This window comes from Gymnogyps californianus, chromosome 3, assembly GCF_018139145.2.
Source record: "Gymnogyps californianus isolate 813 chromosome 3, ASM1813914v2, whole genome shotgun sequence".
Taxonomy (NCBI): Eukaryota; Metazoa; Chordata; class Aves; order Accipitriformes; family Cathartidae; genus Gymnogyps; species Gymnogyps californianus.
In genome coordinates this window covers 31,718,204-31,736,239 of record NC_059473.1, presented here as the reverse complement: position 1 = coordinate 31,736,239, position 18,036 = coordinate 31,718,204, and the positions used below count along the sequence as shown (strand labels likewise).

Here is an 18,036-nt window from a genome sequence, read left to right as displayed (position 1 = left end):
AGCTCAATGCTTCCTCTGTTATCACTTTCTTCTCTTGCTGAATGCTTTCAGTCAATCAGTTTAGTATTGGTAATAATTATTAACGACAGGGGACTGGAAGCAGAACGTTTAGTTCTACTCCCTACAGGGAATGAAGCAACCTGAGGGAAGGAAAAAGGTCCACAGAAAACTAAGACTTCAAATTTTGAACATCCTAACAAACACAGTTTTCCAGTATTTGGACTGTGGTCTCAGTCTCTTGAGTTAAAGTGAAAAACTGGTGCTGTTGTGACTATCCAAAGGCTGTTTTTCCATCTTACATTTTGTTCTTTGCTTCTGCTGTTTTCAATCGCCATGCCAAAGTTTCTCCTGTTTATTCTAATTGTTTTAGTGTGTCTGACTCTCATTGGTTTATATGTTTAGTCTTGTCCTGATTTAATATGAATTAAAATGCCAATGCCACGACCAGTCTGCAAATATGAGTCAGAACAGAAACTATTTAAGTAATATTATGGATGGTACCCGTCTGGTCTGATATCTAGATCATATAGAATAATGCTGTTTTTGTTTTCTACTACTATTGCCTGCTATTGCCAATGAAGTGTTGATTGTGATTGTGACCACAAATATGTTTTGTTCCTGGTCCTATTAAGCCAAAAGAGTGTGGTTTACTGCATGTATGTACGTGAGGTTGTTTTGATTATACTAAATTCACTTTAGAAAACCCACATTCTGCCACTGCAGCGCTACAGGACAATGAGAAAAGAATTTCCAATGAGAACAGTGTTTTAAAAGCAAACCACTGGGCCCCTTCCCTTTAAAAGAATTTTAAGGCACACTACCCTTTCTTCTGAATTTGATTATTTCTCAAAATTACATCTGAATACTGTCTTCAACAGAAGGTCCCCCTCCTTCTCTGTCTCAGTCATTACGTAAGACATAGCAAATTTCAAATTGTACGTTTCCATTTCACACAGAGGTTACGCTTCTTTAAATCATTAGTTTACTGTATTGAGTAAAAACATTATGTGCTAACCTTTTTTTTAGTGGTGAATCTGGCTACCATATGTCCAATGGTAGCTTGAAGCTTATCTTTCTGATTTTTGGTACCTTGCCTCTACAGACCTGGGAATGTTTACCATTTAACGTCTGCCACTCTGAGCTTCTAGCTTTCCAGACAGAGGGCCAAGATTGTATTCTAAAGGGCCAACATGGTATTTTATCAGTTTGAGTTATAACATAGCATTGTCTAGCTCTGGCAGAGTCTCAATCAATATGATTATCTTCTAGGAAAGATAGGCTTTAGTGTTGAGTGGTGAATATGCCTATCAAACACCATGTGTCCAAAAATGTGTCTCACCTCCCTTGTGTGACTCTCGCTCCTAATTTAGTTTATTCAGTCTTCTCCAAATGGGTGATAGACAGGCATTTAACATGATCACTGCTGTCCATGTCTTTTACAAACTGAAACATCAGCATAAATGACAAACTCACAAAAACCTGATGCTCTTTCATCCTGGTTGAAATGAACCTTAGCTTTAAACCTAGAATATTCAGCTCCCTCTAAACCCCAGATACAAAGACAGTCAAGAGGTACCCTCCTGGCATCACTCCTAATCCTAACCTGGCAGTTTTTACCACATCTAATAAAGCTTGCTTATCGTTCCCTGTTTCATAGCTTTGCTCTCCACCTAGGCGCACCCCAGCCTACCATTTAGTACTTTCCAGTAATTTTACCAGGATTTTTGTAACACAGGGTACATTTAAACTATGTCTACCTGGGTACTACCTGGAGATTTCAGTCAGATTAAACTCTTGCCAGCTAAATTTAAACGCACTCTTTTTCTCATTTTATTAAGTGCCTGAAGTCCTGTGCTAGTAACAGAAAGAATGAGGCTGTGCCTTCTTTTTCAGTTGAAGCACATTAGCTTATCACTAATAAAAAGCCCTTCACTGCTCCTTAAAGTAGAAGCTAATAATGGTGAGTCAGATACATTCTTGTGATAGCATTTGTACAATTTATGAAACCCTCTCAGCTGATTGAAAAGTGAAATGGCTTTTCTTCAACCACTTAATCTCAGTGTAACAGCATCTATGGCTACAACCCATGGTTTAATCTCTGGTTACAGTATGGCCAGTTAATATGGCTTCAAATAAATGACTGTATTTCTATCATATCAAACTTGCAGCCAAAAAAATGGGAGTTTTCTTTTTTGTTTGTTTGTTTAAGTGTCAAGAAAAAGCCCAAAGCTGCAGCTGTCAGCAGGGCTTAAACTGGTAGACAATTTTTTGACTATTTTTTTCCCCCACATTTTAGAAAGACAGGAAAAGGAACGTCTTGAGGTTAGAGTACCATGTTTTATATTTCAATATAACGTCACAAGCATCTGATAGCTCATTCACACATAGCGTCAAGATCAGTTCTACAAGATCTGACTCTGACTTACAAGACAACTATTCTTCTTGGAAAGCTGCCAGTGTGTTCTGCAGATTACATAAAGCATTAAATCTTTCTGACACAGGTTCTATGATTATTTAAGGGTTTTCATAATTTCTGCAACACATGTCTATGCCTAAACTCTACTTACTCCTCAGCATATTCTTCTAATCATGTATTCTACACTTTCCTGACCCACAGGCTTTGTCTGCTGATTGAGGAATTGGTTTTTTTACTGCAGAATTCCCAGCAGGACAAGCTGATGCAGTCCAGATACATATACTTCTAAATCCTATTTTAACCAAGTCTGCATATATAGTTTAAAAACAGATGTGTTTAAAATAGTGCAAATCAAAGACTGATTTGCAAGCTTACTGGGGCTGACAAGGTCAGCCAGTTTAGGTTAGTATTTGCATTGCTGCCAACTCTTGCAATTTTGCTTGAATTCTTCTGATATTTAGCCTTCGGTATAAAACCCAGGCTGCTGCAACCAAGAGCTTTCATGAGCTTCTGTACTTTAATTTTTAAAAGAAGTTTCCAAACCTTACCTATGTACCAAAAAAAAAAAAAAAAAAAAGACAATGAGACCCAAGTACCTAATTCTAAAAGAAAAATGCCCAGAAAATGAATAAAAAGGAATTAAGACATTCCTTTAAAAAAGGATTTCATAATTTAAAAACCAGCTTTGGGGTGCAAAGGTGCTAAATTTTTGAGGGTTTCCTATTTCCACTTCTTGATCTGTTTGTATATGAACAGCTTGGAAGGCCTTTTCTCTCTCTCTCTCCCCCCCCCCCTTCAAAGTGTCACATAAAATGTTCTCTGCAAGTAGTCAACTTGTAACCTACTTTTTCATGGAGCTAACTTCAGTTTCTTTGCAATATTAAGCTTGCTTTCTTGCTTTTCAAGTGGAGACAAGTGCTTTGAACTGAAAACATGTTACAGTTGACCAGATTTATTTACCTTCATAAAATCGTTTCAAACTCTTCTGCTGATAAAGAGTATCAGAGTTCACCATTTCCCATGCGGGTTACTATGAAATGCTGCTTTTCTGGCAAGGCTAACGCCGAGCCACCTAGCACAGCTGAAAACACAAACCTAAGTCTCTCTTCTCCCTAAAGTTACAGACAGCTGATCAAAGCTCCAGCAGACAACACGTTCAAACTTCTCCCCGTTCCCACAGTCTTCTTTCAAAGTATTATTTGCAGGACTGACATCACCCGGGCCCAGCCGCCCCCACCGGCGGCTCTGCTCCTTCCCCCTGCCCCTGCCGCAGCCAACTCCTCGCCTCGGTTCCCTCTGCCTAGGGCCGAGAGCTCCTCGCCGCCGCACCTGGCGCCGACCCCAATTCTCCTGTCCCGGCCTGGAGAGAGACCTGACACCCGCTTTCCTTGGCCCAGGGCAAGAGGGGTGGCGTGCATCCCGGCCCAGCCTGCCCTTGGCAGGCGGAGGGAGCCTCTGCTCTGCCCCGGGCACCGTGACGCTCTGCGCTCCCTTGACCTCGGGGCCCCTCCGTCCAGTGAGGGCAGGAAACCGGCCCCGCGCCGGGGCCTGCCGGCCTGCGGGAGCCCCCCCGAGTACTAACCTGACCAGGTCGGTCATACAGGATCCCACAACCACCACCTCAGCGGCCATGGCGCCAGGGGACGGGGCAGCCCCAGGCCCCGCAGCCCGGCCAAGGCGCTGCCTGGGCCTTGGACCCTGGACCCGGCCTTCGCGCCAGGACACGCCGCCGCGGCGGCGGCTTCCCCTGTTGCCACGGGCGACGGGCGGGGGAGGTGGCAGCGGCGGCGGCCGGCCCGCAGGGGCCTTCGGCCGGGAGGGGTGCCCCTGGCGAACGCCTGCTGGCAAGGCCGCCCCCTCCCCTCCTCGCCCTCTCCCCCGCCTCGCTCCGGCCGCGACGAAACTGCAGCCCCATGCCTGCGCGGCGAGACAGCCCGCCCAGGCACTGCGCCGGCCGCCAATATCGAGGCCGTTGAAGACCCCTCCGGCCCGCGGAGCGGCGGCGGCGGCGGCGGGGGCGGCGGCGGCGCGCACGCCGCGCGGCGGGGTGGGAGCGCGCACGCCGGGCGCGGGTGGACGGGACGGGCGCGTGGCCGCGGCCGTTGCTAAGCGGCTGTGTTCCGGCCGCCGTAGGTATGGCGGGGCCCGGGCCGGGCCGGGGAGGGGCGGGCGGGAGCAGCGCCCCTGCCGGCCCCGGGGGACCGGCGCGGCGGCCGGCGGGCCGGGCCGGGCCGGGCTGGGCTGGCTGGTTTCTGCCCCGGCCCTCTCCCCTCCGCCAGCCCCGGGGCGCTTGGGGCGAGGGGGACCCGGCGCCGGAGGCTGCAGGCCCGGCTCGGGAGGAGCTGGCCAGGAGGCGGCGCGGCGGCCGGTGCGGCCCAGGGCGACGACGGGCCTAAGCACCGCCCGGCGGTCGCCCGACCCGCTCCCGGGTCCCGTGGCGGGGCGGGGCGGGACGGGACGCAGCGCCTCGGGTGGCGGGCCCGCCGCCTTCGCACGGGGCGGCCCCGGCTCGTCGCGCCGGCACGTGGCCTAGGCAGCCTCGCTGAGGCGGGGAGCGGTGAGCCGGCAGCCCGGGCCCGGCTGGGGAGGGAGGGAGCGGGGCTTGGCAGGGGTCGGTCCGGTGTGCGTTCCCCGGTGCGAAGGCTGAGGGAACTTGAGGGCTTCACCCGGGGCTCCGCAGATCCACATTGCCGATCGCGTTACGGGCTGGTAGGCGGGGATGTGTTCGGGCACGGTGGCAGGAGGTGGAGGTGGTTGTGGGTCCCCTGGTTTCCCCACACCCTGCCGCCTGTTACTGCCACCCTCAAAGTGAAAACCAGAAAACCAGATTGCCGACAGGGTTAGACAGGAGAGGTTCCCTCGCACCTCAAGGCCTCCATCACAATATTCACCTTTGCCTTCTTACAGCTTCACTCAGTGCCCATAATGTTACTACTGGTGGTGGAGGAACAGAGTATCTCGTATCCGGACACTCTCTGGTGCCCGAAGCAGTGCCTGGGATTTTATGGTTACTGTGAAGCATATGTTACATTTGCCTGAAGTCGTAGTGATAGGCTGCTGAATCTAAAAGGATTCAACTATTAGTTTGTTTACTTTTTTGAAATGTTTTGTTTTGGGAGGGAAACAGTCTAGTGAATTTTGGTTTTGTTAATTCCCTTAAGTTTGTTTGTGTTGTTTCCAGTACTGTGGGAAAATTAAGCTGGGGAAAAAGATGTATATAACAACTGAAACTTATGAAAATGGTACTAATTGTGTTATAGCTTGTAAAGACCTTTGTTTACAAAATAAATCTGTGAGTTTAACTGATACACAACACTTAAAGGGTCGCTATCTCGCTTGTTATGTGGAAGGTATTGTGGATCTTAAAGAAACGATGCAGTAAAACCAGGAAAAATGCCTAGCAGTCATTTACATCTTGTTTTGACAATATCTGCATATTTTATTAACAAAAAGATAAGGAATTTCATCCTGCAGTTCACTTTGGAAGGTGTATCTGTTCAACTTTGATCACCACGTCTCTCTCTCATGTCTCACAATTCTACCCTCATAACACTTACAGTCCCCTTAAAATGTGTCATTATCAGAACCAATTCTGAGATCTTTGTGTATACCTTTAAGATTGCTAGAAGGATAGCTTGTTTTTCAGCATGTTTTAAGAAGTTCTTACCTTCATCGGTCCAGCTGCCCCTCTGCTTGAAATTACTCTTCCCTACAGCAGAGCCGGCAGGCTGAAATGTGTTCCCTGTCTTAGCCACTCTTGTGCAAAGTATCATTCTAGTTCAAATTTGTTTTTATTAGCGGTTCAATCTAAGCCATTGGACTTTGCGTTGAAATAGGTGAAGTATGGGCTTGTGTTCTCTCAGTTCCTCTGGGGAAGAATAAAGGTGCATAGGCAGTAATTTTTGGTAGAAGAGTAACAAACAGGAGGTAGCATCTTAAATTGCTGTAGGTGTTTGCTAAGCAAACTTAAGTTGTTGCCCATTGTCAATTACAGCGAATCGTATATGTGAAGAGAACACGTTATATGTTAGGGCATGGATATTTAGTCTTCAGCTTCTTTACTGCCATGAAATGTAAGAACCAGTGTATTAAAGATAATTACTATTTTTAGGAAGTCTTGCTTTATTAGTCTTTTTGTTTGCCTTAAAGTGCCTGGCCTTTGCTATATTCAGATACATTCCAAATAGCCAGGATAAATACTCTTTCTTGAACATTGCTTCATACTACTTCCATGTGAATTACTTTCGTGAGAACAAAATGTGTAAGTCTAATGTTGCTACCCGTTACAGGGAATTATTAGTTTGTAGAATATCCATTAGTTACCAACTAATGCTTGTAAACTGAGTGTTAGAAACAACAGAAAATTGCAACTATTGCCATGAGTTGTTCACACTCTCTTTATAGAACTTATTAATACAGCAGTCCATATGCAGCATTTTGTAAGGAAGTAAATAGAGTATGTATTGGTGTTTTTTTCAATTAAATGGATGTTTTTAAAAATATCTTCTAATGGTCAAAGTTTAAGTATGAGCTCTTCTGCCCCACTTGTCAGTGGCATGTTTGTTACCTTGAGTCATTTATGGCTTTGCTTTCTAAAACTGTCAAGTTCAGTTAATTTTCAGATGAAACTGTGCCTAAGAATATGATCGAATATGTTAAGTTAGCATTTTAACAGGTTACTCACCCTTCTTTTCTCCTACTCCGCATACTCTAGCCTTTTTGTGGTGCAATGAGTTAAAATGTGTGCATGCTCAGTTTCTGCCTTTCAGTTAAAAAGCAACGGGTTGTTAAAGTGTGCTAACTTAGTGGCCTAACTAATTTAGCATAAGGTCACGCAATTGCAAGCACTTCTGAAAAAGCTGTGCTGAAAATGTGTGTACATCAGCTTCCTGATCTGTTTTGTGAATGAAGATGCCTTTCAAAGAGTATGGTGATACGGCTGAAAGAAAAGCAGTGTTAGCCTTTAAAAGGCATCATGAAATGCTGTAAATAGCTACCTAATGAAGTAACATAAAAGTAATATTGATTATGGTTACACTAGTGGTATTAGAAATTACAAATGAGAATATGGAGACATCATCAAACCTTTGGTCCCATTGCAATCAGTAACGTAAGTCCTATTGATTTCAGTGGAAGCAGAACAAATGTGGCTTGTCAATTATAGACTCCTAATGGAAATGCTCACAAGAAGGGCTAGGCTGTGAAGTGCCAGAATGGCCCTCAATTTTATTTCTCTTTCCTGTAGGAACAGGATCTTAATTAAAGGAGCCTAGGACATAAGTCTGGTTTTATGTTGGCATTGAATAAGCAGGCTTCACTGAATGTTGCAGAGGTAGGAGGGAAAAAATTACCTGTGTTTGTTTTTTCTTTATAAACCTGTGCACACTTCAGTTACTCTACATTCCTGATTCTTTGCGTGCTTAGCTTTTTTCTTTTGATGTTTGCAGAGTGCATGTGAATTTACGTCAAATAAGTAGGATATTTTTTGATTTTATTTTCCCCCCTTGCCATCCCTGTGCAGCTCAAGACAAAAGGAGAGAGGAACATACTAAAATGTCACCTGAAGTTGCCTTGAACAGAATTTCTCCAGCGCTCTCGCCCTTCATTTCCAGTGTGGTCAGAAATGGAAAAGTAGGACTGGATGCTACTAATTGTTTACGGATTACAGACTTGAAATCTGGGTGAGTTCCTCATCCAAAAAGAATACCCAACCTCTCACAGTTAAGATGTCTTTTCAGGACTGAATTTTACTGGGTTCATGTGTATTTAAGCATTTCCAGTATATCTGGAGCTGACATACTAGCTACATTATTTTTTGTCTTACTACCATTTTGTAGTTTGGGAGACTTAATTTGTCATATTGTTGGCAATAATAATCTTGTTAAAACACTTTCATCGCTGCCACTTGATAGTGCTGGTTTTCAGCAGTGAGATAGTTATAAACACTTTTTCCTGTTGTTTATCACTTGCTTACTCGATCTTTTCTGTAGATTAAAAACTTGAAGATAAATTTGTGTGACCTTACCTGTAGTCATGAATATGCTAAATAAGAAAGAAATTAATTTTTCCTTTATCTGACCTCCCTCAAGATCAGTACATCAAGTGGCTGTAGGGCCAAGTGTTTGAAATAGACAAAACTACTCCTTTTATTTTTAATTCCAGAAGGGTTCATGATGGTTTTCAGATAGCAATAAAGTTTGGGATCCACATGTACAAAGGGACTTCGATGTGTAACCTCTGTATATAATGCATAGGGGAAGTGAAATGCTTAAAGTAGAGTTTACTTTAGGCATTGTGCAGAGTGGAGAGACTCCCAAGGTGGCTGATAAAAGAATACTTAAGATGACACATGTCAGAAATTGCTTTATTCTTTCAGAATTGGGCATCTAACAGCATCCCCGATTCAGGTATTTATTTGATACTGGAGTTCAGAGCCTGAAGTTACTTTAGCTTAAGGTGTCTAAATCACTGCTTTTGTACAAACTACTGCTTTGTGTATCATTTTGAATGATAGCATAACCCAATAGATCTTGAGAACCACCACAAATCACTGTTGTTTAAAATTTAGTTCTGCTGAAAACTTTGTTTAATATGCTTCTGTAGGCTGCTTTATTATGGGTTCATGGAGAGTTTGGGAGGTATTTGTCTGGTAGTTACAATGCCTTTTCAGGAAGGAGGTGTGAATTCTAGGGTTAGTTTGAAAGGAACCGTTCCTTCCCTGTAAGGTGCTGTGACAGAGTACAGATTTACTTGGAGGTCTAAGAAGCTATAACTTTGTTATTAGTGTTGTCTGCCTTGGCATTTAGGCTTGCAAATTATGTGAGACAGGCTGAGCAGTTATGCATCTGCTGCTGTCATTTCATGCTAGACCTTGCTTTCTCTTTAACTAGTCTTCTAGGAAGGCTGAGATGGGAGCTATCTTACATTTCTCCTATTGAATCTGAGAGAAAGGAATACCAAAAAAGGTAGAGAGAAAACACAGCTGTAGTCTGGTGGTGAAGGTATCAGCTTGTTGGGAGGTAGATAAGGGTTTTGCTCTCTGCCTGCCGAATGCTTATGCTGCCCGCCTTTAGAATAATAGATTAAAATGATATAAAGCTGTGTTTTCTAGCTGACTCTTTTCAGAGATATTTTTAATAAGTGTCTAAAGTTTTCAGCCAGTGATCTTACTGAGAAGATCTCGAATTTACTTTGATAAATCCTGAATGTTTTCCAAGAGTTTATTCTTTAAAAAAACTAAAAACTGCCCCCAACTGCGCCTGTCACCCAAACCCAGTGATTCAAATTGTATAGTGACTGTCTTGAACATGGAGTCTACGATACAAGTACAGCACCTGACAGAAGTTGTCCCATATCTTGTTCAAAGCCATAAGCTCAGCTATATGCAAGTGCTAGCAATATTTATTTTTTTTCTTGTTCTGGAATATAGAAATGAACCTCATTCTTTATGATGAGGCTTTTTTGTGGCTTGAGGTTATTAGGAGCTGGAGTTGGGATAATCAAGATTCTGCATTTAGTTGAGAATTATTTTTTGAGGTGGGTTTTTTTTGTGCAAACAAGTTTCTTAAAAGCATTATTCTAAACAGGATTTATTAGCAATTGCTTGAAATTTCTTTGAAATGTAAATTTCATGCATGTGGGTTTTTAGGAAAGATTTTTGTTGTTTGTTACAAATAAATCATTGTTAGTTTACTTGCAATAGAAAATTTTGTATTTACATGTCAGTGTGGAAATACAAAGTTCCTTGTGATTTAGTGCTTTATGATGTCGCTGAACAGGTGAACAGTGTAAAATTAGTTAACATAAGATGGATGCATCACAGAATTATAGAGAAGTCCCTTCCATAACTCAACATCTAGTTCAGTGGTCTTTAACCTTTGATATAGGAGCCTCTGGGACTCCACAGACTGTTTTTGAGAGGCCATGTCAGTTGATTAATAACAAAATCCCCAACCCACCGTATTGTCGGTAGATTTAAATTTGTTGCTGGACACTGCCTCTAAAGGAAAGCTTTGTAGGGCTCTGAGAGTCCAAGTCTACTCCCCTCCCCTATCCTCACATCACGAGATTATTCAAACCCCTGTATACTTTCACTTTCGTTAAGCTTTTTTAAAGAGAGAAATGACAATGCAGAGGAAATAGCAGGCAGAGGCAAATGTAGGTGATATCCGCATGAAGAAACAGAAGTGTAAGGACATAGAGGTTGGACATAGGAGGAAAATGAGGAAAACAGTTATTGGAAATGGGGATGAGGTTCTGGACATTAATTGCAAAACTCCCTTCAGTTTCGATGGGGCTGAATCAGGCTTTAAACTTAAAGTGGAACAGAAAGGTGAGAAAGAGGTACTAGGTTAAATGTTTGAAGTTAAATAAAAAGCAGTTCTTGATATCAAATGAATATGACCATTTATAAGTACTATCAGTTCAGAAACTTTGCTTTTGAATAGTGATTGTACCTTTATTAACACATGAAAGGGGCTGTAAACATGTCTGTTCCATAGCCTAGTTTGAGTTTACTACAGAACGTGCAAATATTTTATGCTTGAACTGGTGTGTTGTGTGGAAGATTTTTAAGAATAAAATAAATACAATTCTACTATAACCTTTAAGATGTTAAAATACTTAAGGTCATCATCTCCATAGCTACTAACTTTGAAAACAGAAGCATCTGGAAGCTTCTGGGTCAAGGCGGGGAGCTCATGGCTGCTCCACTGTCATGTACCACACTGTTACTCTGATAGAAAATTAGGGGTTACTGTAGTTACGCCACTTCCCTGACAAACCAGTGCTTTACAATGTGTAACAAAACAAAATGTACAAACTGAAGATCCATCCATTCTCATTTCTTAGGTTTTAGAAACTGGAGCTGTGGTTAACAGGGAATAATGGTAACATACCGAATACAGTAATACCTCCAAGGCCCTTCCCATTCAGAGCCTTGGTTTTAACATGCTCAACTCAAAAGTGGAAGGAATTTCACTTTTATTTCACTAGTGCAAGATGAAGTTCCAGGTTTATAGCCTATCATGTCAGTTGATTTTGATTTGTAAATGGCAAACATACTAAGCCTTTAATTATTTGAAAAGTCAATCCATATGTCAGATGGTTTTAGTAAGGAACTTGTTTTGCACTTATTGTAACTTATTGCTAAGATTGAATACTTAGTTTTGTTGTGTTTTATAAACTGTATTAAAGAGCTGATGTTAGATTAAAAGTATGAAGTATGATATGTTAATTTGCTTTGCTTGCAAGCGTGGGAGGGAAATATGTCATAGTAAGGAAATCCTATTGTTTTGCAGTCTTTGAGTATGTAAATGTTTTATAATGATATGTTACAGTTCCATAATGTCTGTGTGTTTTACAAACTTATTAGACAGTACCAGTCTCATCAGACACTTACATACATTTACATCTATGAGTAGGACCTTCAGGATCAAGTCCTATTTATAGGATTTATATGGCCACTGCTGATGCAGAGTGAGTAAAGAAATGTGAGTACCCCCAAACTGAGCTGAGCAATGTGGCATGACAGGAAAGAAGGAAACTATTCAATAGAAGTAGTAATGAAAAGTTAGGTGGCCAAGTCTGCGGAGCTATTACCTTCTTTCTTGTAAAAAGGGCTCCACAGTGAACAAAAATAGAACCTGAGTTTTAGGTCACATCTGAAATATAGCACCTTTAGCAGCATTGATTCTGGTGATAAGAAAATGCTGCCAGGCATCTCTCTTGCATTCTTTGAGATGACAGAGTGGATCAAAGCATTTTAACTCTTGCATAGGATATTACCTTGTTCTAGACCCAAAGAAAATACTGCTGCCAGTTGAGTCAATGCCGTATATTGTATCATTCAGTTAATCTCCAGTGGTGTCTCTTTGAAATAATGACCCATCTTAATTAGATATTAAAATCCGCTCATAACCAACTGAATTGTGGCTAAGGCATTTTTCTTAGCATTTATACATATAATAATGGGAAAGATGTTGAATAGGGAAAAGTGATTATTAGGTAGATTTAGAAATAGAGGACATTTTCCTATGTGAAGGGTGTTTAATTATTGTATAATGTAGAATCCAGTTATTTAAGAGGCTGCTGCTTTTCCTATGGTGCGTTACAATAGAGAAAAACATATTTGTGGTGGTCATTGCCTTTGAGAACTCTTTTTTTCCCTACAGCTGTTCATCAGGGCCCATGCTTGAGCCTCAAATTATGCTGCAAGCCTATTCTTACTCAACAAACTTTATTTTGTTTTTTAAATTACTTTGATGTGTTGCACCAGGCAGAATTTCAAAATGAATACAGTGATTTAAAGCTGCATACATTAACATTCTATTTTTTCTTTAGATATCCACTCATAACAAAATTTTAAATTTCATACTTGTTTGGTTATACTTATTCCATATTTATGAGGAGATTAATTGTGGAATTTTTATGTAACTGGTTTGTAGTAAACCGTGTTGGTATTTTGGTTTTTGCACCTGTCTGATTCACTATTGATTTCTGCCTCTTTGCTTGATACTGAGCTATGTTTACAATTAGTTATGTTCCTGAAAGAAACCTATATGAAGAGTGGTCAAAAGAATGTAGTACTGTCTGAAGTAGATTTTAACATACAAATTTACTGTCAAGCTGTAATAAGATATTTATAACTTTATTTCCCTGCTTCCTAGTGAGCAGTGATGATTTACTTTTTTGTGTTATCAAGTAGACTGCAATATGCTTTGGTATTTCCCGTTCTTTTGGGCATTTCCCTTTTTAAAGTAAATACGCATTTTATGTGAGTATTTAATGAAATAATGTTGTTTTTTAACTGAAATACTATTACAATACTGTAGCGGTTATTTAAAGCTTTTGCTTGATCTTTTGCTTTTGATTAATTTAAATTGAAAGATTCTACTTCAGTTACTTGAGGAAAGTTCACATTCCATCATTCACGTTGATATCTATAGGTAGGTTTTTTAATATGCATTTTGTTTATGTATGAAGTTTGAGTCTGACTCTTCTGAACACAATTACTATGAAAAGCTGCTTTAAAAAAGAATTATGTTCTCAGTAAAATGTATACTTGAAAGGATGTGGCAGTTCCTAGGAGAGGTATGGTCTTATGAGTCCTTTACTGCTATATTGGATGTCATACACTATTACTTTTGCACAGAGTAGGTCATTTCATTCCCATTTCTGGTGACAAATATGTTTCTTCGCTACAAAGAATCATATTACTTGTAGCTTGTTGTCACTCAAGCAAAATTTAACAGGCTGAAGCTCTGATGGGACAATGCGAGAGAGTTGTTGCTGTGGAGCAGCACTTGGAACTTCGAACAGCAATTTTTCTGTGCTGGTCCAAAAAGACTGACTGTCTCCAAGATTGCGCTCTCCTGCATTTGTTTCTGAATGTTGAAAAAACAAAGGCAAAATGTCTGTCTGATAAAGATCTAAGTGTAGTCATACATTCAGTAATGTTTTTGTAAATATTCTCCACAAAGTTTGGCATTTTTTTTACACCAATTTTAAACAAGGTACTTGAAGTTGTTCAGAAGAAAAGTGTGTGTTTGTCAGTTTCAAGTTCTATGAGTAAAGAAAGGATTTTAAAAAGTAAAGGTAGTATTAGATAGTTGTGGTAACTTGGGCTCTAGTTTGAAAGACCTCATACGTTTTCCTAAGATTTGTTCAATTTAAATACTGCACAGTATGTCTTTGCCGGTATTTTTAGACTGGGACAGTGAGTGACTTCCTTTTGTCTGACCTTGAAAAAAACTGAATGTAATGTCTACCAGTTTTATGCTTTAATAAAAATAAGAAGAAACTATTTGATACAGGTGCCAGCTGTTTCTTTTCTGATTTGTTTAGAGAGAACTTCACATGATGTAGTACTATTATATGTGCCAAATACAGTTGGAAAGATGTACTTTAGCAAGGTATTTATATGTATGTTTTGGCTATCTGTACCTTGGTAACTCATTGAGCGCTTCTTGAAAGCCAGGGCTTACGTTAATGTATTGTAGGTCTCTGTCCAGGACTTTCTGCTATTGTAACAGATGTCTGTCTGTTTTTTTTTTTTTGTATTGTGCATCACTGCAGGAGAAGAAAATTCCTAAGACTTTGGTTTTTGTTGAAAAGATAGCTAAAAATCTAATAAATGGGTACCTGGTGCAGTTTCTCCCCCTTTTCCAAACCCTTGCATCACACAGATGCAGCATTTGTTTAATGTAAGCTGGACAGTTCTCTAGCATACCATGGATCTTGATGCATATTACATTTCACCAGAAGCTGAGAACAACTGGCTTTTAATTTTTTTATTCTTCTGCTGAGTAGAGAAGAATATATTCCTGGATAGCTGGTAAGTAAATTCTTCCAGCCTTACATATGCAATTATACTTCATGTATGCTTGACTCTCTCATATGTGTATACACATACATGGCATAACATTAAATAGCTAATGTACACTTGTAATGAAGCTGAAGCAAAAGATTATGATTTTTTGTTTTAGCCTGTTTGTTGCAGTCATTGTCTGATGAGTTTAGGGGCTTTAAAAGCATAGGAGACGATCAGAGGCTCGATCTTGACAGACCGGTATGCAATAGTGTTGAAGATCTGATTCTGCCATGTTTATATTATAGCCAACAGAAGTCAATGGGAATACTTCTGTAAACTACTTCTGTGAGTCAGTGATAATAAAGGAAGCTAACCATTAATTTTTGAAAACAAAATCTGTATGCTATTTTCTAACTACACAGTCATTCTCTAACTGTGGGAAATTAAAAACTGTACAGGCCTTTTCTGATAATGTATTGATTGCTATGTAAGCCTGCATAAAAAATTTCAAAGGGAAGTTTCATTGTCATAAGAGTCTCTTTTGTTGGCACTTAGGTTTACATGTCTCTATTGCTTCCCTTTTAAATGCACCCTTGTAAATGCTTTGGGATCTCTTGAACCGTCAGTAATGGTGCTCTTTCTTCTGACCGATGGAGAAATTAATTTTTCTGACCATTCAGGTAACTGTCCAGCACTGAATTTGCAGTGTAGATTTAATATCTCAAATTCAACTGGAAACAGAATACCACACCAATGCAATGCTATGCCATGCCTGAGCTATTTTAATCTGTTTCTTGAGATACTTAGCTTAGGCATTTACTTGGCACTGCACTGCACAGTGTAGACATACCTTGAAGCAACTATTATCTAACTGAAAGTGAGCATCTGAAAAGAATACTTAGAGCTGTATGTATAAGTGAACAAAGTTTTGTTTGCTCTTGAAATTGATGTTTTTATTGAAGATACTGAATTCAGTCCTTGAGGTAAAGGTAAACCTCCTAGGTAATCCATAGAAAAGTAAAAGTTGATAAAAAGGAACATACTTATTTTCTCTTTCCTGAGAGAAGGGAATTGGTATGTCTGAGGCAAACCACTCCGCAGTGTAGGCCACAGGTTCTTTTCTTTGTAATCTGTGGTATACAGCTGCAAGAACAAAATTAGAGCACTAGGAATGAGTATTTTTGTTACTGTAAGATGAAAGAATCCCAATGAAATTGAGTTAAAGAAAATTGCAGAATTGCATTATGGAGGAGAGGCAAAAAAAGCCAAATATAAAAACCTATAAAATGATATTTTCCTAAAAAAAAAACCCCAGAACCCTATGCATCACTGAAATAATATTTTTAAACCAAAAATATGGTAGACTACCTGTTCCTCTGTTTTGAATGGTCAGTTTTTGTTCAATAGAAAAACTTGTTTGGATTATTCTTGTTTATAGTTAGGGTTACCAGTGACCTTTCAGTGTCTCCCACTTCACATTATTTCTTTCTCTCTTTTCTACCTCTTCTTCCTCTAGAATGTTTGTTTCAATCTCTTGAGTAAAAGTTGATTTACAACTTGTTGTGCACTTCAGTCATGGATATCTTACTTTTTTTGTTGGAGGGAATAATATAATGTTTCATGTTCTTTGTTAAGAATTCTTTTGTAATGAGAATTTTTTGAACTAACAGACAGTTGATTGTCTGTCTTGTTTTTCAGGCTGCCATAAATCTTAGTCATAACCCTTAACTTAAACCCTGTAAAAGTGATGTGATTCCAGGCCAACTGCAAACCATTTACAGGCAATGAAAACACTTAAAAGGAATCATTTCCTTGGAGATTTCGAGTGGTATAATATCTTCCATGTGACGTTTCATGTTTTAGTTTTAACCTGCTGCACATAGGCAAAAGTCAGTTTTATTAGATAGATGCAGGAGGGAGGAGGACTTGAGGGTGTAGGTGAGGTGTTGGAAGTGGTATAAAGACAGGTCAAAGCATTTGCGGTGGGTTGGGGACTCAAAGTTATAGGAACTTTGGGTAGACTGGGCGCTCTCTTCACTGGGATCAAAAGGTGACTCTGCTCATAAGTAGCCTTGTCCTTGCAGGAGGTCCTACTTGTTCTTCTGTGCCTGTGAGGCTGCTAAGGGATGAGCCAGGTCCAGCTCCTACTGTGATGCTGGGAGAAAACAGTAAACTGGATTGTGAGGGCAAGAACAAGTTTTTGCAGGGGAGAAGAGGATTTTTTGACTCTCTCTCGAAGAGAGTACATGGAACTGCTTTCTTTAGGTATAGTTAGATGTGACCATGGGGAGAGTGATGACTAATTTTATGCTTTATGGTGTAGCCTTGAAAATAGTATTAGCACAACTGAGGTGGCTGTGAACTGTGGGAATTAATGTGAGAATGAGAAGTTAGAGAAAGACAAAGAGAGGTGAGAGGTTCTTAAGCCAGACTTGCTGGAGAAAATGTAACATGCAGCTGTGTGGGGCTTGCTTTCTGCAGGTGCGGTTCCACAGGGTGATCTGTTGCAATTTTGTATATGATTAGGATTTTCCTGTCTTTTTAGTCTATTGCATATCTTTACTGTTGTAATTAATCTAAAATAATGCTAGAAATAGGAGAACTACTGATATTTTTATTTGGGTGTCATCTTTTCACAGGCTTTCTGCTGTGTCTCCAGTTCTGTAGTAGTTTATATGAATATACACAATTTGAAGTTACCCTTTTGAATGTATGTGCAACTGAAAGCTATGAAGTTACGTTCAAGATGTGGTGATCCTTGCTTGGTCTAATTTTCATATCCAAAGAACCGAATTCATGGTGGTTGTATTAACATAAATTTTTTCTGAGAGGAAATCAAATAATTAGAGATCCGTGACCAGAAAGCTCTAAAAATCTGCAATTAGAAGAAAACTTTAAAAGAGAATGTGAAAAGACATAGGATCACTGGACCCCTGCTAATATTGTTTAATTAGTTTGTTAAAGGGGGAAAATATAAACATGGACTATGCTTTTAGTCCTTATGTTTTTTCCCTGATACCAATTCATTGCATTTTCCAATAAACTAAACAGTTCTATGGTGTGAAATAAATTACTTAGAAAATAAGTTGGGAGTCTTTATGGCTACTACAGGCGGTATTGGGAGCAATGCTAAATGACTTATTAAAACTTATGTTTATAATAGCTTAGCTTTTGTGACTTTCTGTATGAACACACTCTTTCTGTGAACACTGAAAGGATCTGAAACTCCAGGTGGTAGACTGTAATTTCATACTTGGCAAAGAATGGTTCTCTTTTAGAGTAATCTAAAAGCAAAAATGTTCCTTGTCTG

At 40.2% G+C, this 18,036-nt stretch overlaps 2 protein-coding genes across 4 annotated transcripts in view; one reads left to right on the top strand and one right to left on the bottom strand.

Moving 5' to 3' along the window:
* Nucleotides 1-4,078, bottom strand: part of RBKS (ribokinase) — a 70,347-nt gene extending 66,269 nt beyond the window's left edge. The window contains exon 1 of the mRNA XM_050894532.1: nucleotides 3,999-4,078. Within this exon, the coding sequence (XP_050750489.1) occupies nucleotides 3,999-4,048 (50 nt within the window). The 5' untranslated portion in view covers nucleotides 4,049-4,078. The remainder of the gene's footprint in view (nucleotides 1-3,998) is intronic.
* Nucleotides 4,079-4,500: 422 nt separating this feature from the next.
* The window catches only part of BABAM2 (BRISC and BRCA1 A complex member 2), a 178,416-nt gene continuing 164,880 nt past the window's right edge, over nucleotides 4,501-18,036 (top strand). For 2 of the 3 annotated variants that reach the window (XM_050893629.1, XM_050893631.1), the window contains exons 1-2: nucleotides 7,677-7,748; nucleotides 7,938-8,097. In XM_050893629.1, the coding sequence (XP_050749586.1) occupies nucleotides 7,970-8,097 (128 nt within the window). In that variant the 5' untranslated portion in view covers nucleotides 7,677-7,748; nucleotides 7,938-7,969. Of the gene's footprint in view, nucleotides 4,550-7,676; nucleotides 7,749-7,937; nucleotides 8,098-18,036 lie in introns of those variants that run through there. The other variant, XM_050893630.1, reaches the window with a different exon arrangement.